The sequence below is a fragment of the Danio rerio genome, chromosome 10 (genome assembly GCF_049306965.1).
Source record: "Danio rerio strain Tuebingen ecotype United States chromosome 10, GRCz12tu, whole genome shotgun sequence".
In the NCBI taxonomy this organism is placed as follows: Eukaryota; Metazoa; Chordata; class Actinopteri; order Cypriniformes; family Danionidae; genus Danio; species Danio rerio.
Window position 1 is genome coordinate 41202603 of NC_133185.1, and position 25334 is coordinate 41227936.

Genomic DNA, 25334 nt, shown 5'->3' on the forward strand with positions numbered 1-25334 from the left:
AAGACATTTAGAACACAAGTTAAAAATAATCAGTTGGAAATCTGGAAATGTTAGCAAACAACAATGCTAGTTACTGCCGATATTTTTAGTACAATATTTTTTACCGATATAAAAAATTCTGTATGACAGGCTAAAAGAATCTTAAAGTAGAGAGATTCTTTAAAAAGAGAATGTACTGTATACACCAGGGGTCCCCAGTTATTATTTTTTTCCATGTGTCAAATTATTTAAAGCAAGCCGAGTAGAGGGCCTGCTAGGGCTGGGTGGTTGTTCGAAAAGTAATTGGAATCGACATTTAGAACATATACTCAATCTTATTCTTCCAGGTCAGTTTTTTTTTATTATTTCCCTACCGTATGTGGAGTCATGTGACCTCACTCTGTTATGGCTGATTTATAGTTCTGTGTCTGGCGCACACATAGGGTCTGGTGCAACTTTTACACGGTCGCATACCTGCACACACTTAAAAAAATGTAACTACACGTGGTATGTTTGCACTACATTAATGATGATTGGAAGCTTGAGACAGAATATTTTTTCATTACAATAAATTTATTATTTATATTAAAATATTTGTTTACAGAAGATACAAGAAATGCATTGTTTAAAGTATTGTTTACAGGATATACAAGAGCTATTTTATTTAGAAGATATACTGCTTATTTTCTACTTTTCATTTAAAAAACATTAATTTATTTGTTTTCACTTTTTTATAAGAAATAACTGACTATTTGTTTTAGGCAATTATGTTTTAATTTCCAGTTTCCTTTAATTATTTTAAAATCAAGTAATGCACCCTTCATTCAGAAATCACTCACTTGTAATATGTGAGCATACAAAACCTGTTAGTAAACAATGAGGGCAAAAAAATAAATAAATAAATAAAATAATCGCTAATTAAATCGTAAGCGAGTTAAAATGCTCAATTAATCAAGATTTAGGTTTATCTTATTTAGGTTAGCTTATATCTTACTCACTGGCAGAGATGTTGGCCTACTGAACAGGAAATTGTGCATGCTCTCTGTTACTATCTGTGAAGCAATATGCATTTCAAGAATGCTTTTCTAAATATTGTATTGAGCCCAACACCACTGCCATTGTTCCTGCGTTAAGTTATTTGTGTTTCATTTGAGTACATGTTGTTCATCACTTTTTTTTTTTATGTTTTGACCTGTCTTTGTGTATTTGGCCTATAAGGTAAGTGAATGATGTAATAAGAACCAGACCTGTCTTTGTGTACTTGCTTTATAAGGTAAGTGACTGATGTAATTTGAACCGGCGTACTCCAGATTTGTGCTTTGCATTTTACCCAACCACACACAGCAATGAGCGGTAAATGCACACCTGGAACTTATTTCACCTTCCTCTCTTTATTACATTGAATGCCCTTTTGAGTGCAGTATACCTAAAATTGTGCTAAATTATTTTGTGTGTGTGTGTAACTGAGTTTGTGATGCCAATGGGTGCCACAACAAACGAGCCACACTGATTCTGATGACATGTTTTTAATTTAACAATGTGATGTCACTGCCAATTCTAATAACATAGGAAATTTGCACAATTATTTTATCATGTCTGAACAGCCAATCCTATTCATTTGAATGTTTGTAATCATTAAACTTTAGACTGTCAGATATTTATACATAACAAAGGACATGACATTTCATTCAACAGCAAAATGTGAAATGATAATATTTATTTTCTCTGTTTCACATTTTGTTCCATCATAGTGTTCACCTTTCGACGGCGTCGGTACATTTCTTTTATGGCCTGCATGACCTCTTCTGTCTTTAGAGTGTATATAATGGGATTCAGCATAGGTGGTAGTATTTGCGTTAGAGAATTGTTAATTATCCGAGAGTTAAGATCAATAGATATTGCAATGGATTTTATATTTAAACTTAAAATCGGGAGATACAAAATTGCCACTAACATGAGATGCGAGGTGCACGTTTTCATAGCTTTGATTCGATCAGCGCCATGAGCGATCTTAAATAAAGCCGCAGCAATACAACAATATGAGATGGTTATTAGTAGCATCGGCATGCAAATCAGAAGACCAAACGAAATATATGCCATGAGATAATTTATAAAATTACTATTACAGGAAAGGCTGATAACAGGCCCGTGATCACAGAAATGGCTACTGACTACAGTCGATCTACAAAAAGACAGTCTGTTGACTAAACCTGCAAGTGTAGCAAAAAGAAAGATAGAAAAAAGCCACATGTTGCCTAAGATGAGTGATACAGATTTTTTTGTAATGATTGCATGGTACTTTAGAGGAAAACAAATAGCAACCAGTCTGTCATAGGCTAAGACGAGTAGCGACATAGATTGTAAATTCATTAAATGAAATACAAAAAACATATTGATCAAGCATGCTTCATACGAAATCTCCTGGTGACCAAATAAAAACATGTCTATAAGTTTTGGAATCACAGCTGTGCTTCCACACAGATCAGAAAAAGCCAGATGAAAAACAGCAATGTATTTGGCTGTGTGAAGTCTGCGAGACATATAAATTACACACATGATAAATGAATTTCCTAAAACAGTCACAAAGTAAACAAAACACAAGAACACATAGTAGTATTTTGCATGTGGGAGATTAGAAAAGCCACTGATGAAGAATGTTGCAGGACGAAAATAGGTCACACTTGCAGTGGTCAAGTTGGCAGTTGTGTTACCTGTGATAAAGAACTGTTTTTAGTTACCAGACTAAATAAAAATTGAAATTTTAGTGTCAGTATTATCTGGCACTATGATTCAGGGCAAAACCCTTGTCTTTACAAGCCAGCTTTCCTATACAGTTTTTTTGTTGTATAAATACAGTACACTGCATCTCAATGTAATTTGAATATGGAACTTTTTACGAATATGGAAATGTGCTATGTACATTTAGTATAACATATAAACATAGTCAGACTGGCACAAGTTTAGGGATCAGGCACTTCTTTTTTTTTTAAATATTTGTAGGAACACAAAGCAAGCACCTTTATTTTAAGTTATTCTGTAATATTTTAAAATATAGTCTATATTGTTTAATGACAATAACTTTTTCAATGAATTGACAAGTATTCCATACAAAAAAAACTGCTGTTGTAATAACTGCAACATAAATGGTATTTCCTTTTTTTCTTTTTTAGACAATCACACTCATTACACACTTAACTTATCTACCATGAATGGAAAAAGCACGCAAGTGAGAGAAAGAATAGTTATTGGTGTTAGACAGTTGGACACAAAATGCGGCCACTAATCTTAAATGAAAAGTACATGTCTTCATTGCTCTTTGATAATCTTGTAGGGGTTTTGATTCTGAACATCGTCAGAACTCTGCATGTGTATGAAAAGGCAATACAAAAACCTGGAAACACGATGATCACCTGAAACAGAACATCTGTGACATTTGGGTCACTGATTCTCCAAAAAGAAAGTCTGTTTGTGAAAAATGTTTGTATTAGTTCTAGTGTCCATGAAGAACCAACTGCAGCAAGCATTGATGTGTGAGTCACAGTCATGTTATTTCTCGAAGGAAAACACATAGGTACTAATCTGTCAAAAGACTTAATAGTTAGAGTTAAAGACTGCAGTGAAACATATAACATGTACATGCACAATCCATACAAGATCAAACAATTCCTCAACAAAAATGCACCAAGTTGCTGAGGGATAACAGTCATACTTCCAAAAATACCTGTTAATGATAAATTAAAAACAGCAGTATGTTTAGTAGTTTGGCGATTTCTGTCTACAATGATGTTAATTGTGTGGCAGTAGTTTCCTAGAAATAAAATGGAGTACGCAATAAGCAGGAATATACAGTAGCATCTCATGTGAGGTATACCAGAGTGTGCAGCAGGCTGAAAGGAAATGTTCTTGTTTCCAGACACGTCTTGACTCATTTTCAAATTATTTTTTCCATCCAGTCTTTGCAGAAAAGCAGAAACAAAGGGTTACATAATAATACAGTTAATGAAGGATCAATTTGGTTTACTCACAGAATAAACCTAAGGAAGATTGCCCAGTTTTAAACTTACCCAAACCCTTTATGTACTGAATACAGGTGTCAGTCTCTTTAACCAGTCTCTGTCTCCTTTATCCAACAATGCCACACCTCTGTTACCTGGCCAATCAGAGCAATATTTCAATAAGTATAATGATAGCCCTATGCATATTTTCTCGGTTTAATGTGTGACATTTACTCTAGAGATAGGAAGCGCAAAAAAAAAAAAACAGAAAAAAAAGGAAGTGTCTTTTTGCAAAACTATAATTTAATATCAAAACAACATAAATTGGCGAAGGGCAAAGAGTGTTCATCAAACATGGAATCAAAGCATTTCAAGGGTTAATTCCCTTAAATAAATATATCAAGCTATGATATTTCCTTCATCTCTATATAAAACAAAATTGCTTATTCAAAAGTTTGTGTTCGCATAGTCACTGCACAATGAATATGTGCACTATAAGGACACTGGGTAGAAGAAGCAGTTGAATAAAGTCATTATTTTTGTTTGTTTATTTGCACAAAATAATTCTTGTAACTTTTTGTTGATGATATTTTTCTTAAAAGTCAGGGACCTTTCTGTCTGTGGAGAATGCGGGAGCTCTCAATTTGTAAAATATATTAATTTGGGTTGCGAAGACAAAGTTCTCAGGGATTTTTAACAACACAAGGGTAATTAATAACATAGTTTTCATTTTTTGGATGAACAAACAATTCAACTTTCCAGTGCCTCGTTCAGGCTTCATTTAAGGCTGAGCATGCTGACAGGTAGATCTGTGTTCAGCAATGTGTGAATTAGTGTTAATTTAGTCATGTATTTTCAACTCAATTTGAATAGTCCCATGTTATATGTCCTTATTACCTTATATCATATTTAGTCAGCTTTTATCCCGTTCTTTAGTCAAGATTAAGTCAACTAAAAATCTTGTGCATTAAAGTCTAGTTGTAGTCAAAGTAAACTAAGTATTTTAGACTATTTTTTTTTTTTTTATCACTGAGATCTTGGCGTTTTAGCAGCAGTATGGTAGTTATTAACCTTGGAGTCAATTTACTCTGTCTAAAACAGCATTCTTTAGATTCACTTTTCCATTACAAATTATCTGTAAATTGTGTTTGTCAGCAGTGGTGGTCAGAATACAGTTAGATTGACCATTTAGTCTCACTATCTTTCTATTTGTTGTATTATTGCACCATGTCAGCCCAAGTGCAGTCTAAAGCTGCGGTCATACTGGGCTTTTCCTCTCATAGACTTCCATTCATACGCACGTGAATGCGTCAGACCGGACACGCAGGGTCATGCGTCAAGTTTCACAGGTTGTTGCGGTGCAAAGTTCTAGCTTGGTGAACTCTGACCTGCTAGACTGCGTGAGACCAATCAAGGATCAAAACATGACCTCTCTGGACAGAAATTTAAAATATGGAGCAATCGCTTGCTTTTTAAATGTATAATCATCTTGTTTAATCCCGCCCCTTTTCGCAGAGCCATATGACAGAATTTCGCATACTCAAACTCTGGTGTGACCGCACCTTATGCAAAAGTTTGGCCACCCCTCTGTGGAATAATTATGTGCTCTTTCTTTATAAAAGAAGATCACAGTGATATGCCGTTTGGATTCTATAGAACGCTAGATTGTCATGTTTTTCAGACAGAAATAGGTAGTGTTACAGTACTGAGATGTGTGAAAATAAATTGAAACTGAAAAATAGGCTGCACAAAAGTTTGTGTGGATTTCAAACCCTGTAGTCACTTAATGCTGATTGATTACAACACAACATTGATTTGAGTGACTTTTAAGTAAAATTAATCAATCCTAACACAGGTGCAACCAATCTTGAAAAAGGTTTTAGTATTCAGGGTTTGGTTAGACTTCTCGATGAGCTTGTTTGTTAGGGGATAATACACAGATGTCCACTCCTGTTCAGGAGGTGGCAGATGTCCACCATCAGCCACGAAAAGAACAGGATACCCTAGTCACTCAGGATCTCCGAGGGGATGCCCACCCGCAGAGTTTTCTTGGATGTTGCCTTTCATAGGGGCACCGTCCAGGCAGATAGCCAGTGGTGGAAAGAGTACTGAAATACCATACTCCAGTATACCATTATTTGCCTAAAAGTGTAGTGCAAGTAGAGTAAAAGTATCTGTTGTAAATATTACTCAAAGTATGAGTAAAGTCTTTACGCTGTAAAAAGCTGATGCATTTAAATGTAATTTGTGCATGTGTGTGTGTGTAAACTTAACATCCTGCATCTAACATGCATCTAGTTATTACCCAGCAGGCAAACAAAATCATAAGACGTTAATATTAGGTTAGATTTAGATTGTGATGTCAGGTGTTCAAAATTCAATATCTACCCCTTCCCCTTGGCCATTGAAACAGAGTGTGAAGGGGAAGGGCTTTAAAGTGTACCCCTAAGAAATGGGACACCACTACAACACCTATATACGTCACTATGTCATTGCAATCTCTTGCTTCATATGAGATCTCGATCAAGACAGCTGTAGTTATTCCAGTTGCATTATTTTTGGGAACTTATCTTCAAAAAAATCACTAAAGGTAACAATATCACGTTATCTTATCAATGTAATGTGGCAATAAGATTGTAACTGTACTGTGTATTCACACCCTGGCCATAAATATGTAAATGCAAGAAAACTACATTAACAGTATACCATTTTACACTGTAAAAAGCTCATTTCCAGACACTACACTTTTCTGACAGGGTATTTGAGTGTTATCGTGTGACAGAATGTTGTGGGACACCTATACAAGTGTTATTATTATGAATAATAGATTGTGAATATTAGCGTTTTTTATTTTAGCATTTTTTTAACCCTCTACTGTACGCATTATGATAAATCGTTACACTTGAAGTGTAAATTTTCATTTTTTTAAGGTACTTTATAAAATGTTGCCATGGCAACAACGTCCAAAAGTGGATCCAACTTAGAAATTTCTAATTTAAAACTTTCCTTATAATTAATAATTTTGTTGTTTAAAATTATTTAATTGGTGTTGCAGTATTATAAGCTTTAACACAGAACTTATGAATGACACCTTATACATACTTTTCAACAACTCGTATTCCAACAGCTTTCATTTATTCCTTTCTTTTTTGCTGAATATTTTTAAAAACCAGCATAATATTGTATTATTACGTATACAACATATAGTAATTATAAATATTTTCTCCAGTAAATATTAACAAAGAAATAACAAGTCTGATATATCCAGATGCGCTACCAGCTAAAAATGTTTATATATTATACTATATACTATACTACGCCTGTCTTATCTGCCTCTGAGCTAACTTACCTGAACTGTCTCTATCAAATGTCCAGTCTGCATCATTCTCATGGTCACTAAAACCCATCTCACCCTCACTTTCATCTGCATGAAGAGCCAGTTCTGTCCTTTTCTTCTTTCACTTACCCTAGAACATGGTGGTGCTCACTAATACACTGTTCCCTGTATCTATTCAAAAGTAGTATTGCCATTAAAACTAGATTTCATCCATAATGCAAATGTCATTAACATACAAGTAATCAACATTATATTACTAGCTTTCATGTTGTTATTGTTACATCTTAAAAGTTCACAGCTGACCTTGCTAGCTTGCTAACCCATTGCAATATCGCACGTTCCACTGTTGCACAGTATCATGTTGCCATATGGTGACAGCTTGCAGTAGAGGGTTGAAGCATGATGGTAAAACGAGGTTATGAATGTATTAAAACTTATGCTTGTCTGTTGTAATAATTCATAATGACAAAAAATACAAATTTGTGCATCTCCTTCAGTGTGCAGCCATGGTGCCATTGTAGATGGTGACATTTTTTTACCCCTTGGTTTTGAGTGTGGTCCTGAAAAATATCAGCTTCAAGTGGTATCTAGCTCTTCCCCTTAGCCTTATGCCTTCAAGCTAAAGATAATTGGGACACCCCTTCATGTGAACCTGTTTTTCTTTAAAAATCAACGATCTTCACTGCCTTTTACATATACGACATGAAGTGAGTCTCAGATCAGACAAGAATCACTGCATTCAATTCCATTTCCCCCGCCATGTCTTTAAAATATAACTGTTTATTTACCCCAGTATTTTCAATGGAATTTCTGCGCTAACCTGTTGCTACTGACAGCACTAGTGGTTACAACGGTCTTTCATCTTGTTTTACGCTTAAACAACTAAACGAATGCTAAATATAAATTAGTGTGAGGATGTTTTTAGGTATTTCCTAGACTTTAAACAAATCAAAAACTCAGATTTCATTTAAAATATCTTAATTTGTTTTACTTACTAACTTTACTTACTTATGTTCACTTTTTTACACCTAAAGATTTTAAGTGCAGTTTTAGCTGTTAAATGTCCTTGTTACGTCTTGTCATATTCAGCCAGCCTTATTTTATTTTATTTTATAAAATTCTCCTATGAGCGTGATTATAGTGCCTCCCGATGGTAAATGCGGTTAAACTCATGGGAGGTGTTATTGGGTAGTTTGGTCATTTATTTGACTAATTTGACAACCAGCAAACATCAATCGGGAAACGTTGAATTTCAGCTTAGTAAAAAAACATTTGTGTTTTTGGAACGATACAACATGCATGTGCTATGCTGTTGAGTGTGTAAGTGCTTAAGTACATAGTGCATTACTGTATAGTGTGCCATTTGGGATGGAGCTTATGTGTGTGTATGACTGTGAATAGATGTTTCCCAGTGATGGGTTGCAGCTGGAAAGTCATCCACTGTGTAAAACATATGCTGGACAAGTTAGTGGTTCATTCCGTTGTGGTGACCCCAGATTAATAAAGGGACTAAGCTGAAAAGAAAATGAATGAATGAATAATTTGTTTTATTGATATATCATAAATGATTATCATGACAGCTCTTTGATGAGATAAACATAGTTAATTTCATAAAGTTTTAAAATTGAACTGATGATTCCTATTAATAATTTGCACACAATATATTCATGAAATTATTACTGGCAACCATTTAAAAATACACATTATGACCATAAAATTGCTGTTATATGAAAATAAGCTATAGAGAATGACTTCTTTTCATCAGATAAACCATGCCTAAATGAAAAACACCATTAATACAGTAGGCCTATCTCATGCATGTGAATTAAAAAAAAATAGAAAAGGCTATATGAAGGCTATAAAAAATAGAAAAGGCTATATGATCAGCCTATATGGTCACTTGCAAAGTTCTTCTTTTCACTAAATTTACTTCTCAATTTTTGCTTATGATTACTATCTTATGAATAGTAAATTGTTTCTATCAAATGCACAATAATAATTTTGCACATGCAACATGTGACATTAGGTGTTAAGCCATCATTATAAAATGTAAAGGGTCCAATAAGCAAAAGCACTTTACTTGTAGTTAACAAATCTACACATCAACAACAGGTGTTCATAAAAATATTGATTGTACACAAACAAATTTAAATGTGTCGTGTGTGTGTGTGCGCATGCGTGTGTGTGTGTGTGTGTGTGTGTATATATATATATATATATATATATATATATATATATATATATATATATATATATATATATATATATATATATATACTGTATATCCCATAACATACAAACATTGTGTTTCAGTTTAATCACAGGTCAGTGAAAGAGCTTCTTCACAAAACTGTTTTTCACCCTGACAAGTGAAAATATTCTGGTTAATTTTTAAAAAGTTCAAAAAAGGCAATATAAATTATAACAGATTTACATATACAAAAAGACAGAGGTGATAAAAGCAGATAATGGAAGACAGCTAACATTTGAAATGCAATGCTCCAAATACCTTGAAATCATTTCATTTTCTTCCATGGCATTTCCTATTCCGTTCCATAGTAGCATAAACCCTGCTGCGTTTGTACAGTTCTTTAATGGACTGCATGACCTCATCTGTCTTCAGAGTGTATATGATGGGATTCAGCATGGGTGGTATTGTTTGGGTCAGAGAGTTATTAATTAACCGGGCATTTGGATTTATGTATGTGGTTGCATATGCAATATTATTGCTTAAAATTGGGAGATAAAAAATTGCCACCAACATTAGATGTGAGGTGCATGTTTTGATGGCTTTGTTTCTGTCAACACCACGAGCAATCTTAAGAAGAGCCAGAGAAATGCAGAAATATGAGACAAAAATGAGTATTGGAGGCATGCAAATCAGAATGCCAAAGCACAATTTTCCCATCAAAATAGGCAGAGAATTATCATTACAAGCTAGTCTAAAGACCGGGGCAAAATCACAGTAGTATGTATCAATTACATTAGATATACAAAAAGAGATTCTGCTGACCGAACCAACTACTACTGAAAAAAAGGTCGCAGAAAAAATCCACATCACTCCGATGATCAGAAACATTGCTGATTTGTTTATAATGGCATGATATCGTAGAGGAAAACAAATAGCAATAAGTCTGTCATAAGCCAAAGCAAGTAATGTTAAAGACTGCATATTCATGAAATGAAGCACAAAAAACATATTGGCCATGCATGCTTCATATGAAATGTCCTGGTGATCAAACAAAAATGTGTCAATGACTTTTGGAATCAAAGCCGAGCTTCCACACAGATCAGAAAAGGCCAGATGGAAAACAGCAATGTATTTGGCTGTGTGAAGTCTGCGGGCCAAATAAATGATATACATGATGAATGAATTCCCCAAAACAGTCACAACATACACTAAAGACAAGAACACATAGTAGTATTTTGCATGTGGAACATTAGAAAGGCCACTGAGAAAAAATGTTGCAGGACGAACAAAGGTCACATTTGCAGAAGAGTTTGACTGCATGGAGCTCATGACACCTGCTGTCTGGATCTTTGTGTCACCTGTAATGAAGACCTGTTTAAGAAATAAACTTAGACGCAAACTCATATAGAGATTCAACTTACATCCACAGTAAATAAGCAAAAGTGAATAAACAGATGTTTGACATTGAAATAATATTAAAGTTATTGCATTGCTGCAGCAAAATTAGTATACAGAATCAAAGACTCATACTATGGTTCATACTGTACCTTCTCCAATGCTGACAGAATGGATTTATTCTACCAGCTAGCAGACATATTTATACCTGATCGTTCTGTTGTACTTTGGACTTTTGTTCGTTGATCCCTGTAGACTTCTGTAAATGGGGGCGGGAGTAGGCTTATGTTGAAATGAAGATAAAAGATTTTTAAAAAGATGAATGTGTAAACCATGATAAAATTAAAGACTTAATAATAAAATAGAGCCAAAAATGCTTTATTAATTGAAGAATGTTTGTATGACAATATTGCTGACCACAATACCCCATACTGTAAATTTTCAATCATCATGGCTTCATGCACCACTCAAAACAACCACAGCAGCAATTATATGTCAGTATTTTGGAGAGATTGTGGTATTTATTATTTGTATTAATATATTTTTATATTTGTATCACTAAAATTTTGCACTTTAGTTGCATAGGAACTTAAGTTCATTCATTATTGTTACGGTAGTAATTTAGAATCAAAATTTATCTTCATATGAACTTTGAGCTTCTATTTGCTTGTTGATCAGTGTTTAGACTTTAACGTAAGGACTAGAACATCACATATTGCATTACAAATATTTATGGTGAAACTTTGGGAATAATAGTTTGGAATAATAATGGCAAGTAAATGATGATAGAAATTATATTTTCTCCTACCAGTTCCTCTTTACCTCAAAGCTGTTATATCATAGTAAGCAATGTTATAACCAAAATTGCTTACCCCTGTACAACAGTAAGTTTGCCTATCTGGACTTTTTTCAAAATGTGTTAGTCTGAAAGGATTATTTCTATTAGACTTATTTAAGTGATTTAACATAAAATATGTTTAGGTACAAATACAGATGTACAAATATTTAGGTGGTTAGCGCTGTCGCCTTACAGCAAGAAGGTTTCTGTTCAGTTGGCATTTCTGTGTGTAGTTTGCATGTTCTCCCTGTGTTCCTGTGGGTTTCCTCCTGGTTCTCTAGTTTTTGCCACAGTTCAAAGACATTCAGTATAAACCTTTTTCTTCGTTGCTGCATGGAGGGCGCCATAGTGACCAGTGCCTTCTGGGTGTTTAGAACTTCCATTAAGAAATGTTATCAGCCAGAGCAGCGTTTCTCAACTGGGTGTCAATACTGTTTTCAGTGGCTAACAGAGTTTTTTTGTGATGCAAAACTTAAATTTTGAAAGATAGATGCGTGTTAAAACCGTTATACTTCTGTCAGATGCAGTTCAAGTGTGAGAGAAAAGTGCTTTTCTAATTTGGTGTCTGCCATCAGATCAGATGCTGAAGTATAGCGTCAGTGTTTCCGGCCTGTGAGCTGTTTTACTGTACTCAGCAGCTTTTCTAATCGGGAGCATGTTTCATCTAGTTAGTTTGTGTTGTGTAGTATTTACCATGGTATATGTTTTTTTGTTATTTTAAAATGCCACTTTATTTTCACTTTATTTTATGACACTTGTTTAATCATTTTGTTAGTACAGTACAAGCTATGTTTGTGTCTCAAGCATTTTGGAGAATTACATTTGTTTGGGTTGCTTATTTATTTGAAAGAGAGAAATTGCTGACTTTAGCGATGACTAGGCTTCATTTTAATAGCACTAGATGCCGTCTGACAACAAGGGAAAAATGCCTTGGATCAGTTGTTTTCCAACACATTAGATCGCATTTTTAAAATAATCAGTTCAGAAGTGGTGTTGATTGACTGCAGTATTCGTTTAAAGGTGTTAAAAGCAAACAAAATCGATTAAAACTATCGTTTCAAAGCTGTCCGAATGTGACTCTTTATACAAATCAGTTGCCGAACAGAAGTTTGAAGCATTCTCCTTGCACATACACACAAAGCATAATGGGTAATTTTGCGGTCTAAGAAAAAGGTGAATTGGGCAAATAAAATTGTCTTCTGTATTTGAAATCACCCCTATTGTACCCTCATTCACTTTTCCACCTTTAGAGCTGCACGATTCTGGCAAAAGTGAAAATCACTTTTTTTTTTTTTTTGCTTGAAATAAAAATCACAATTTTCTCACAATTCTGTAGATGTAAAATAAAGGTTAATATAAGTGGGCTATTATTATTGTTATTCTCAAACATGTGGTAAAACAGCAATAGGCTTTGTGTAGCTGTACTGTTGGTTAAAATGCTAAATTTTGTATTGGAATGGTGGACTTGAACAGACTTTACATTTGTCGTAGTCATTCATGCTAATGATAATTCTGATGTTGAATTATTGTGTTTGTAACGTATGCTTACAATCTGTCATTTTCTGCTTAAAATTTATCACTGGCGTGATTTTCGTGAATACAGATGACTGGGCGGGTATTTTTGCATTTCGGAAGGTTTTGGATACTTTTTGGGCTGAAATCAGTCAACTACATCTGGCAACACTGTGTGCGCTTTCGGTTTCATTTTCACTGCTAAGAACGGTTCTCTTCCCGCGCGGCTCCCAAACAATCACTCTGTGCCACAAACTGGATGTTATTAAAAACTTTATTAGCTGTTATTAACAGCCTATGCCTGTTCTGGTCACTGAAGAAAACATTATTCAGAGGTGCACGTGCGTCCGCCCTCTCTGTGGTAACAGCTGACCGTCAGCTCACGTCACGTGTAATTTTGCGGTCACAAATACATTACATGAAGACAGAAATTACATTTTTGGGGTGAATTAAATCTTATAAATACATTATGTGACTCATTCAACACCATTTGGAGGTGTCCACGTTGCTAAACAATGCTTTTACTTTATTCCTACAAACTCTTCTCATTACCTCAGCTATATTGTGACACAAGACCTAACCAACACAGCAACTCCTTGATCTGTTTATCTGTTTGCTTTTCATTTTTGTTAACCCCAATGTTTTGTTTGTAGTGTTTGTTTTGCTACCATGTTGCCATAGACCCCCTCCAGTTCCCAGAATTTCTCCTCCTGCTGAAACCCACAATTCAGTTTCTCCAGCCCCAGAGGGGATTGTTGTGTCAGGCTACAATCCAGTTTTTGCCTCCCTGGGGGGGCATTGTTGACTCAGGCCCCAATCCAGTTTCTGCAGCCCTAAAGGGCATGGTTGATTCAGGCCCAGATCCAGTTCATGAAGAGCCAGATGGCATTGCTGGCCCGGTTCAGTGTTGGCTCCAGCCCCAGCACACCTGCCAGTAATTGCTCCAGCAACTGTATGTGGCTTAATGTCAGCTGTCCAAGCTTCTTGCCCTGCCAGTCTCAATCCAATTCCTTGCCCCGTCTGTGCCACCCAAGCTTTTTATCCTGCCGGTTTAAGACCTCCAACTGTTTCTTTTCACTTTGGGCTCAAATAATTCCAAATCTAGCTTACTTGCGTATGCAGACAAATCAGTGATGTTGCTGTCATTTGGACAAAATGTTGTTTAGACCGTGTTGACTTTCAAAATACCTTATTTCCTGTAATGCAGTACAGGTTTGGGATAATACAAATCTGAGTAAACAACAAAAGTTAACCTTTTTTTTTTTTTTTTTGGTGAATTGTTTTTAATTTCACAAATATACATATGTAGGTGAATAAGATGTGCCCTGTGTCTTTTATTTTACATATACATATTTATTTATGTTAGAATACCATTGTGTTATACTCTGGGTGGGTTTATCTATGCAATAGCTTTCATATAGCATTGTGTACCATGTGCTGGCGCTATGCTGTTGTGCAGTGATTTTATTACTTTTGGTGATTGAAAGGTTCATTGATCACTTGTAATGAAAGTCTATTCAAGACTATTCAATTCACAAACTCTCTGTTGGTCAACTAATTAGCAATACACAACAGTTTAAAAACATGGTTCATGATTATAACAAACATGATGCAGAAGCGTTTCTAAAACGAAAAAATTTAATGAAAAATATTCTCTGTTGATTTATTTTTAACAGAAAATTAACTTTAATGTGGTGCCACAAATTATTTGCATTTTATTTTGAACAAAACATGCAATTAAAGAATAGCTACTATGGGTTTTAGCTCAGAGGTGTAAAACAAAATTGGCAAAACCAATTAGGTACTGTTAAAAATCATTGGTAATCAGCAAATATATTAAGCTGGTAAACGTTTTTATTTCTCTTTCAGCATTTTGTTTTACTTACTCTAATTGTGTTCATTCTACTGCGTTTGTACAGTTCTTTTACAGATTGCATAACCTCGTCTGTCTTTAGAGTGTATATGATGGGATTCAGCATAGGTGGTATTGTCTGTGTCAGGGAATTGTTTATTATCTGAATGTCTGAAGTGAACGGTGTTGTTAAAGCTGCAATATTATTGCTTAAAATTGGAATATAAAAAATTGCCACTAACATGAGATGTGTGGTGCATGTTTTTATGGCTTTGGTCCGGTCAACAGCATGAGCAATTTTAAACAAAGCCAGAGAAATGCAGAAATATGAAATGAAGACTAATATCAGTGGCGTAAAAATAAGGAGATCATTCCCAAGTTTTCCCATCAAAATATTTATAGAATTATCATTACAAGCTAGTCTGTAGACAGTACAATAATCACAGAAATAATTATTAATCACGTTAGTTCTGCAAAAAGAGAGTCTATTTATAGAATCTACAAACACAGAAAAAAATATTAGAGAAAATGTCCATATCACTCCTAATATCAGCAGCATGGATGTTTTGGTTACAATCTCATGATATCTTAAAGGAAAACAAATGGCGACCAGTCTGTCATAAGCCATGACAAGTAGTGTCAAAGACTGCACATTCATAAAATGAAAAACAAAAAATATATTAGCCATGCATGCTGCATATGAAATGTCCTGGTGGTCAAATAAAAATGTATCAACGACTTTTGGAATCACAGCTGAGCTTCCACACAGATCACAAAGAGCCAAATGAAAAACAGCAATATATTTGGCTGTGTGAAGTCTGCGGGACAAATAAATAATACACATGATAAATGAATTCTCCAAAACAGTCACAGCATACACCAATGACAAGAACAAATAGTAGTATTTTGCATGTGGAAAATTTGAAAATCCATTAAGGAAAAATGTTGCAGGACGAACAAAAGCCACATTTGCAGAAGAGTTGGAATCCATTGAGCTCATGATATTTGTTCCAGGTTTTTAGTGTGAACTGTGATGGAACATCATAAAAATGCATTCAATTACAGAGATTATTCAAATAATGTATTTTCATTATATTAATTTAGTAATTACTATTTAACTATTTTCATGTCATATCATTTTTCATTTTTTGAAATAACCCCATCAAACAATAATAAAAAGTAATTGAGCAAGAACAGAATCATAGAGAAGAAGCAGTGCATGTTTTATATACTCTACCTTCTGCAAAGCTTCCACAATGTTGCTATTCAGCCAATAGACACATTTATATTAGTTTATTCACTTGAGATTGGGGTTATGGATCAGCCCTTTTCCCTGTAGAATTGCAGATAAAGATGCAGGACTTTTTACATATTTATGTATTATTTTTAGATCACAAATAAGGTATTATATAAAACCATATGTTTTATATATTAAAGTAATTTGTTTTTTTTTTAGGTTAGTCCCTTTATTAATCAGGGGTTGCCACAGTGAATGAACAGCCAACCTATCCAGCATATATTTTACGCAGCGGATACCCTTCCAGCCGCAATCCAGTACTTGAAAACACTCACACACACATACACTATGGCCAATTTAGTTTATTCAATTCACCTATAGCGCATATGTTCGGACTGTGGAGGAAACCGGAGCACCCGGAAGAAACCCACGCCAACACAGGGAGAAAATGCAAACTCCACACAGAAACGCTAGTTTCAACTAGCGCCAATGGTGTAGTGGTTAGGGCTTCGACACATGCACTCTAGTGCTCAAGGCAACCTGAATTTGATTCCGCCACGTGGTGCTACGTGGATCCCTCCCCTCTCTCTGCTTCCAATGCTTTCCTGTCAATTCTCTCTACTTTCCTATCGAATAAAGGTGAAAGCCCTGAAAAAAAAATAATTTAAAACATTGTTAAACACGGTTGGCATGTTAAATTAAAACATGCCAACTGAATTAGCCGAGGCTTGAACCAGCAACCTTCTTTCTGTGAGGCGATCATGCTACCCACTGTGACGCCATATAAAAGTAATATATATAGAAAATGATGATTTAGCTCACTGAAGTTGATTCCCTAAAGTTTAATTTAAACTTTGTGTGGATCAAAGTTAGCAGAACTCAAACAAATACCGGAGAATGAGTCACCGAAGACAACAATTAATGTAATCAGGAGAGTAAAGGTGTCTCTTCAAAATGAAAATGCTTATCATATTTACTAGGTTTCAACCTGGAGGTTTTGTTACATTACTGTAACATTAAAACTTTTGGCAAATGCTTTAAACTGCATGGTTTGGAGAAGGTACTCTGTACTGTAGTTTGATGAGATACAAGCTCCTTATCAGTTAAAGTAGTTAAGCTACAGCACTATAACCTTTCTACCCAAGTAGATATTTACATTGACTTTTTCACAATGACATACATTACTTAAATATTTGTTAATGAGGAATGATATTAGTTAAATATCTTGTATTTAAAACAATTAAATTACAAATACAATTATGATGTCAAAGCTTAATGTATTACACAAGGTTTTCCAATTGACTGCTGAGAGTCAATGTACAAATTTGCAACATTGCAATGCTACATCTAACAAAATGTAAGTACCTTAAACGGTACCATTTTCTCAGCAAAAAAAAAAAAAAATGATATGAAGAATACTTTTAAATAATATAAAAAATGATTAGATTACTTTTACTATTGAATCTCAACCATTGTTACTTGAAGAAATTTGGTTTACAAAATAACAGTAATTAAAAAATAAATTTATGACGAGTGATATATAAATTTATTTCTTTACTGTAATTCACTGTTCTAGTGTATGCTTATATAAGATGATGGTGTGCTGGAAAAAAAATTGTAAGCTCTTTAAAAGGCTACATTGTTTTATTAGCAGCTAAGCTTATAAAATAAAGTAAAAAATAATAAAGTATCATATACATATACACATAAACACACAGGTTTGTTATTTTAGATATTAGTTGAATTATAACAGTGTGAAAGTGTCATTAAATTTGTTGTTATTAGTTCAAATTTTTCCTGCTGCATCAAATTCTTTTTATAGCTGTGTTAATTTTTCTTCGTTTGTACAGATCTTTTATGGATTCCATGACCTCCTCTGTCTTCAGAGTGTATATGATGGGATTCAGCATAGATGGTATTACCTGTCTCAAAGAGTTGTTAAATATCCGAGTGTTTGGATCAATAGATGTTGTTAACGCTGCAATTTGATTGCTTATCAAAGGTAGATACCCGATTGCCACCAACATGAGATGTGAGGTGCAGGTTTTCATGGCTTTGATCCGGTCAACACCATGAGAAATCTTAAGCAGAGCCAGAGCAATGAAAAAATATGAGATCACAATCAGCATGAAAGGTGTGCACATTAGGAGACCAAAACTAATTTTTCCCATCATTAGATTTATAGAATTATCATTACAAGCAAGTTTATAGATAATGCCTTGATCACAAAAATAACTGTCTATCACACGAGATCCACAAAAAGAGATTCTGTTGACCAAACCTACAAGCACTGAAAAATATATCACAGAAAAAATCCACATCACTCCTACGATCAGAAACATTGACGGCTTGGTCACAATGGCTAGATACCGTAGAGGAAAACAAATAGCAACCAGCCTGTCGTAGGCCATGACAAGTAGTGTTAAAGACTGCAGATTCATGAAATGGTAAATAAAAAACATATGTGTCAAACATGCTTCATATGAAACGTCCTGGTGATCAAATAAAAGTGTATCAATGACTTTTGGAATAACAGTTGAGCTTCCACACAGATCAGAGAGGGCCAGATGAAAAACAGCAATGTATTTAGCTGTGTGAAGTCTGCGGGACAAATACATGATACACATGAGAAATGAATTCCCCAAAACAGTCACAACATAAGCTAAAGACAAGAACACATAGTAGTATTTTGCATGTGGAACATTAGAAAGGCCACTGAGGAAAAATTTTGCAGGACGAACAAAGGTCAGATTTGCTGAAGGATTTGTCTGTATGGAGCTCATGACACCTGCTGTCTGGGTCTTTGTAACCTGTGAGAAAAGAACTGCAATGCTCTCAATAACAGAATGTTCAAATAATGATTTAATTTCCAGTTGCTGATGTGACCCAAACAAATAATTCAAGAAGTCACTGCAGTAAAATAGAGAGAAAAAGGACACATGGTTCAGTCTCTACCTTCTGCGAAGCTTCCACAGTGTCATTGTTCTACCAGCCAGCAGACAAATTTATATCAAATCATTCTCTTGAGCTTGGGATTTTAGGTGATGCAGCGACTCTCCCTACAGACATAATAAATGGATGATAAATCAACAGTGGAACTATCCAATGCTTTTTTTTTTCTTTTACTACTACTTTCTTCATCTGCCAGGATGCCTCTTAACTGCCCCAATTAATGAATTCCACAAATGAAATACATTGCAGTTATAGTTATCGTTAAAATGTACATTTCATTAGTTAAATGAGATTTCACAGGTATATAATGCATCTTGTTAAAAAATGAAGCATTCAACAAATTATTTCAGCAAAAATTTATATTGTTGATTGTCTGTCTCGCCAGTTTGTTGGATAGAAACACAAATGCAAAGTGAAAGTTCTTGCACGTATCATATAATGGAAGTTCTTTATCATAAAACTGATTGCACAGTTGTAATTTTTAATTATTGTTATTATTTTATTGGATGACAGATGTAATTAGGGATGTACCAAATTTTCAGCAGACGAAAATTATTTGCAAAAATAGCATTTTGAGTTGAAAAAGGGAAGAAAATATCAGCTGAAAAGGGATATGTGGTGCCGCACTCTTCTGCATGCTGGTTTCTCTCTCTCTCCAGCTGTAGACACTGAGTAACAGAAGCAGAAAACTTTGTGGGATATAACCATTCATTTAAATCTACAACGTAAAGGCCGTTTTTTTTTTTTTTTTTTTTTTTTTTTCCTCCGTCGACCAAAAGGCATGAGCAAGTGTGCTGTGGCCAAAGATCAAAATAGTGTAATATTCCACTTTATTCTATCTGCTTATGCATGAGCTGCACATTCACTCAAAAAATGCTCTTACTGGACATTTCTATGCAATTCAATTTTTCAGCTGCTTGCAATAAATGTGCATTGCAATAAATGTACTGTGCTGGCGACTTGTTCACTGTCAATAAGATGTGTACCTGGACCACAAAACTAGTCATAAGTGTCAATTTTTGTAAATTAATAGATTTATCACACTGAATAAGAATAAATAAGCGTTCCATTGGTGTATAAATTGTTAGGACTATATTTGGCCATATAAAACTACTACTACTACTTGTAAATCTACAATTTGAGGATTAAAAATAAAGTCTATATATTAAGACAGTTGCCTCAACTGCTAATATTATAATTATATATTATTATACATTATAATAAAGTGTTTAGCAATGCATATTACTAAGCCAAATTTGAGTCTTAAAATATTTACAGTAGAAAATGTACAAAATATCTTAAAGAAACATAATCTTCTTTATATTCTTATAATTTTTGGCACAAAAGATGAACTGATAATTTTGACCCATTCTTTACATGAACTATATATAGACTTATATATATATATAATATAATGATTAGGCTCAGGTTATACCTGCACCACATGGTCTTAAGAAAAAAAAAAAGTTTCAGTTGAAACAATTGACTATATATTCAAGATTGTGAAGATGCTGATGAGGAAAGCACAGTTTTTTTTTAATAGGTTTCAACACAAAAGATTTAAATATTTAAAGATAATTGACTCTTTACAAAGTAAATTAAACAAAACAACATCTGTTAAGTGCATATTAGAAATTTGTCGAATGATCACAGCAGATTTTAAAAAAAAATTATATATTTATATATATATATATACAGTATATATATTATACATATATTTTAATTTCCCCTTTCACATTTCATTTTTCTTTCTATAGCTGTGTTAATTTTTCTTCGTTTGTACAGGTCTTTCATGGATTCCATGACCTCCTCTGTCTTCAGAGTGTATATGATGGGATTCAGCATAGATGGTATTACCTGTCTCAAAGAGTTGTTAAATATTCGTGTGTTTGGATCAATAGATGTTGTTAAAGCTGCAATTTGATTGCTTATAAGTGGGAAATAGCCGATCGCCACTAACATTAGATGTGAGGTGCAGGTTTTCATCGCTTTTATCCGTGCACCACCATGAGCAATCTTAAGCAGAGCCAGAGCAATGAAAAAATATGAGAGAAAAATCAGTATGAGGGGTGTACACATTAGGAGACCAAATGTCATTTTCCCCATCAGTAAATTTATAGAAATATCATTACAAGCAAGTTTATAAATAAGACCATGATCACAAAAATAACTGTCAATCACATTAGATCCACAAAAAGAAATTCTGTTGACCAAACCTACAAGCACTGAAAAATATGTCAAAGAAAAAATCCACATCGCTCCTATGATAAGAAACATTGACGGCTTGGTTACAATGGCATGATATCGGAGAGGAAAACAAATAGCAACTAGTCTGTCATAAGCTAAGATAAGTAATGTTAAAGATTGCATACTCATGAAAAAATACACAAAAAACATATTTGCCAAACATGCTTCATATAAAATGTCCTGGTGCTCAAATAAAAACGTGTCAATGATTTTTGGAACAACAGTTGAGCTTCCACAGAGATCAGAAAAAGCCAAATGGAAAACAACAATATATTTGGCTGTGTGAAGTCTGCGAGCTAAATAAATAGTACTCATGAGAAATGAGTTTCCCAAAACAGTAGCAACATGAACTAAAGACAAGAACATATAGTAATATTTTACATGTGGAACATTAGAAAGGCCGTTTAGAAAAAAGGTTGCAGGACGAACAAAGGTCGTGTTTGCAGAAGAGTTTGACTGCATGAAGTTCATGACACCTGCTGTCTGGGGTTTTGCCACCTGTAAAAAAAGAATAATTCAATGTACGCTGCACGAAATATAAATAATGGTTTCAAGGCTTTGCTAAAACCCAATTTTAACTAATAATTCCAGATATAAATGTAGTAACATATTTAGAGAACAAACAATACAAGGTATATATATACCTTTTGCAAAGCTTTCAAAATGTCCTTATTCTACCAACCATCAAACAACTTTATATCATTTAATTCACTTGAGATTGCAACATTAGTTGAAGCAACAAAGCTCCCTATTGAGTGGAAAATGAAGGGGCAGGGCTACATCGATGGTGCCATTGTCCAGAAAGCTCTTTTTATTTTTTGGATAACATACAATTGTGAACAGGTCATTAGCATTCAATATATCTCACGCTCCACTTAATGAAACAGTCTCTACTGATACAGTCTATGGCAGGTCACTCAGCAAGCTTGACCTGGCCATTGGACAGACAGGGAGATCCTTTTGGGTATGGGACTTGCAGGCAGGTTTCATAAATAAATCAATTGAATTCAGGCCAGCATCCTTCTATGTAATCATGAGACCCTGGCCTAGTTGTATGCCAAAGTTTCCTACTTCTTTTCGAGATCAGGTGATAAATCTGTGTTGCCTTAGGAGGCCGACCCAGCTTTAGATTTGCTTTGTCCAATTCTTGCGTATTTTTTTGGACCACATGTGCATCCTCAGAAGCTCATAGCAGCTCTTTGTTTCTGAGGTCAACAAAAGGGAAAAGGAACAGAGGTTGGTTAATTGTTTTATAATGGATGTCATCACCTTGGCATGCCTGTCACAATACTAACTCTGCAAGGAGTGTTTCCTGCTCCTGGGCATCAGAGTATGGCACCCCTTTAGCAGATATCTTTAGAACTGTGGGCTAGATGACCAGTATATTCACAGCATTCAAAAATAGGGGAAGAGCAGGATCGGTGTCACAAAATGGTTCCCTGATTCCACTGAGCATAATTTTTGGATTAAGAGGCCTTTAAAAAGATTTTCTATTGGCAGCAAGTGTTTTTTTGTGCTGTTCATGCACCCCAGACCTCTCTCTACCAATTCTAACGCCTGGTTTATACTTTTGCGTCAAGTGATCAGCCTTACTTACGTCGCATTCATACTTCTGTGCGCTGTTTCTGTAGCTCTGCAATAAATTTTCGAAACGCTAGCTGGGAGTAGGTGCCTATGTTCCTCTGTGTCGAGTTTCTTCACTGGTGTTTTGTTTTTTTCTGAACGCTTCCTTAATTTACAAGTGGTTCAAACTCGCTCATTTTGAGGCAGGAATCGGCGGACGTGCAACAGCTTTAACAATAATGTAAACACAAAGCAACAGTCTCCATCCGGAGCTCCTTTATAAACACTTGACACATGGTCCTGCCCACACTTGTCAGCGCTTCCAAGCCGGCCAATCACAGAGCTTGCGCTACGCATCGTTGCGACATGTAGTTACATATTTTGAGATGTGCACGTCGGCGAGGGCTATGCATCCACTCGTAGGCTGTGCCGTAGCATACACGTGCGCTTGACACAGAAGTATAAATCAGCCTTAAGCCTGCACTTGTGGTTAAAATAAAAAAAGTCTGTGCAGAAAAAGAGCATAACGTCATACTCTAGCACCAGGACAATTGATAGATTAAAAGCACAGTACACTGCTCTTTTCTAAAGTCAACAAAAATACAGTGCAGTGCGTTTTTACATTTTTAAAAACACCTTTGGTGTGATTAACCCTTTACTGGGTCATTTCTCCCCACCTTAAAATGTGTGCACTTATTCTACTCTTCTAGTAAATTCCCCAACTAGAAAACTCTAGTCTTTCCTTGAAACATCTTTCCTTCTGGGAAACACGTCTTTCTCATGGCAGAGACTTTCTGTCTTATTTTCTCTTATTTAGTTGACTCAATAGGATCAGGTCATATGTGTATCTGCACATTATATCCCTAATAGGTATGTCTTATTCAGACAAAAAAACTTTCCTATAACATACTGTTGTAATTGAACAAAGATTCCCAAGTTTTGGATAAATAGCAACATAAGCTTAAACATGGGATGATTATGATTTTGTTGACAACAGTGTCTATTGTTATGATTATGGTATAATTTAAAGAGCATGTAAATGTATGATGTATAAGCTTGTTGTAAAATGTGAGTGTGGGTGTGAATGGTAGTGTGTAAGTGTTTCCTATAACTTGTGCTGCACAAGCTCATTCACTTTCAGAGATAGGTTGCAACTGTAAGGGCACTCACTGGTAAAATGTTCCAGAGTTATTAGTGGTTCATTCTGCTGTGGAGACCACTGATAAAGAAGGGAATAAGCTGAGGTAGAGTGAGTGAAAGCTTGTTGGTATTGTAAATATATACTTATTATTGATTTAAAAATAACATTGATCTCATTAAATATGATTTAAATAAACAAATAGTATACATTTTTTAGCAGTCAAAACATTTAAAGAGCCCATATTATACATGAAATAGGGTCATATCTTGGTTGTAAGGGTCTCCAACAACAGTCTAATATGCATGCAAGGTCAAAAAACACTTTCATGGTCTTAAAATCTGCATTTATTTTTACCTAATTATCCCAGCGACTCCTGTATAAATCGTCCAGTGATTCATTTGTTCCCAAACCCCTCCTTAGCGCGAAGCTACTCTGCGCTGATTGGACCGATGACAGTCTGTCACGATTAGTCGACTGCCTTCAGTCAGAGAATGAAATGCCCAATAGCTAATCAGCAATATAAAAAGTAATCACAGTTCATACACATTCGTTAGTGTAGGCGTGGATTTTAGCTGCCACACACACACACACAAACACACACACACCTCCGGACAACAACGCTCCCGCTTCCGCCCGCACCCGCCAGGTTTTAGCCTGAGAACCCGCCCCGTTTTCTGCCCGCCGCGCCCGATCCCGCTAGAGCGAAGGAGAACACAACCAAATATCACCCAGCTATACAGTCCAGACAGCCAAGCTGTCTGTATAAACACACACACAGGACCAAGCACACAAAGCTCTCGCTCGCGCTCTCTCTCATACACGCGCGTGCGCACTAACACACATACACACAAGCACCAAGCAGACACATCTTTCTCATTCGCATAGCAATATCCGTGATATTGCTAGACAGCCCGCTCCCGTCCCAAATTAAACCCGTTACCGACCGCTCCCGCGACTTATTCGGAAATTTATTCCCACGCCACAGAAATCTGGCGCGGGGACAGCCGCGGGAATGCAGACCTCTACCACGGAGCTCCGTAAACAAACAGCACGCGTCGCGTTTTTAACGTGACTTTGCACGCGATAAGAGAATAT

General features: G+C 35.2%; 6 protein-coding genes across 24 annotated transcripts in view; 1 reads left to right on the forward strand and 5 right to left on the reverse strand.

The window, feature by feature from the left end:
• or30bv1 (odorant receptor, family 30, subfamily BV, member 1) overlaps window positions 1-25334 on the forward strand; it is a 190265-nt gene that overhangs the window by 2540 nt on the left and 162391 nt on the right. The gene's annotated exons all lie outside the window — the stretch shown is intronic.
• On the reverse strand, window positions 1492-11104 carry or42a4 (odorant receptor, family 42, subfamily A, member 4). Of its 4 annotated transcripts, XR_012385771.1 has the most exons (3): window positions 9821-11074; window positions 4044-4129; window positions 1492-3933 (listed from the first exon to the last, which is right to left on the reverse strand). XR_012385771.1 is itself a non-coding variant. In XM_005169151.5 (2 exons), exon 2 carries the CDS (start codon window positions 10829-10831, stop codon window positions 9833-9835), a length of 999 nt encoding a protein of 332 aa, XP_005169208.1. In that variant the 5' UTR covers window positions 10832-10860; window positions 11050-11104; the 3' UTR covers window positions 9568-9832.
• Window positions 1696-2535, reverse strand: or42a9 (odorant receptor, family 42, subfamily A, member 9). The gene has a single exon (XM_021474217.3). The coding sequence runs from the start codon at window positions 2533-2535 to the stop codon at window positions 1696-1698; it is 840 nt and encodes a 279-aa protein (XP_021329892.3).
• Window positions 15113-16090, reverse strand: or42a7 (odorant receptor, family 42, subfamily A, member 7). Its single transcript, NM_001130816.2, has one exon. It carries the CDS (start codon window positions 16088-16090, stop codon window positions 15113-15115), a length of 978 nt encoding a protein of 325 aa, NP_001124288.2.
• or109-6 (odorant receptor, family 42, subfamily A, member 3) lies at window positions 18142-19119 on the reverse strand. Its single transcript, NM_001128409.2, has one exon. It carries the CDS (start codon window positions 19117-19119, stop codon window positions 18142-18144), a length of 978 nt encoding a protein of 325 aa, NP_001121881.1.
• Window positions 21008-21997, reverse strand: or42a2 (odorant receptor, family 42, subfamily A, member 2). The gene has a single exon (NM_001130807.1). The coding sequence runs from the start codon at window positions 21995-21997 to the stop codon at window positions 21008-21010; it is 990 nt and encodes a 329-aa protein (NP_001124279.1).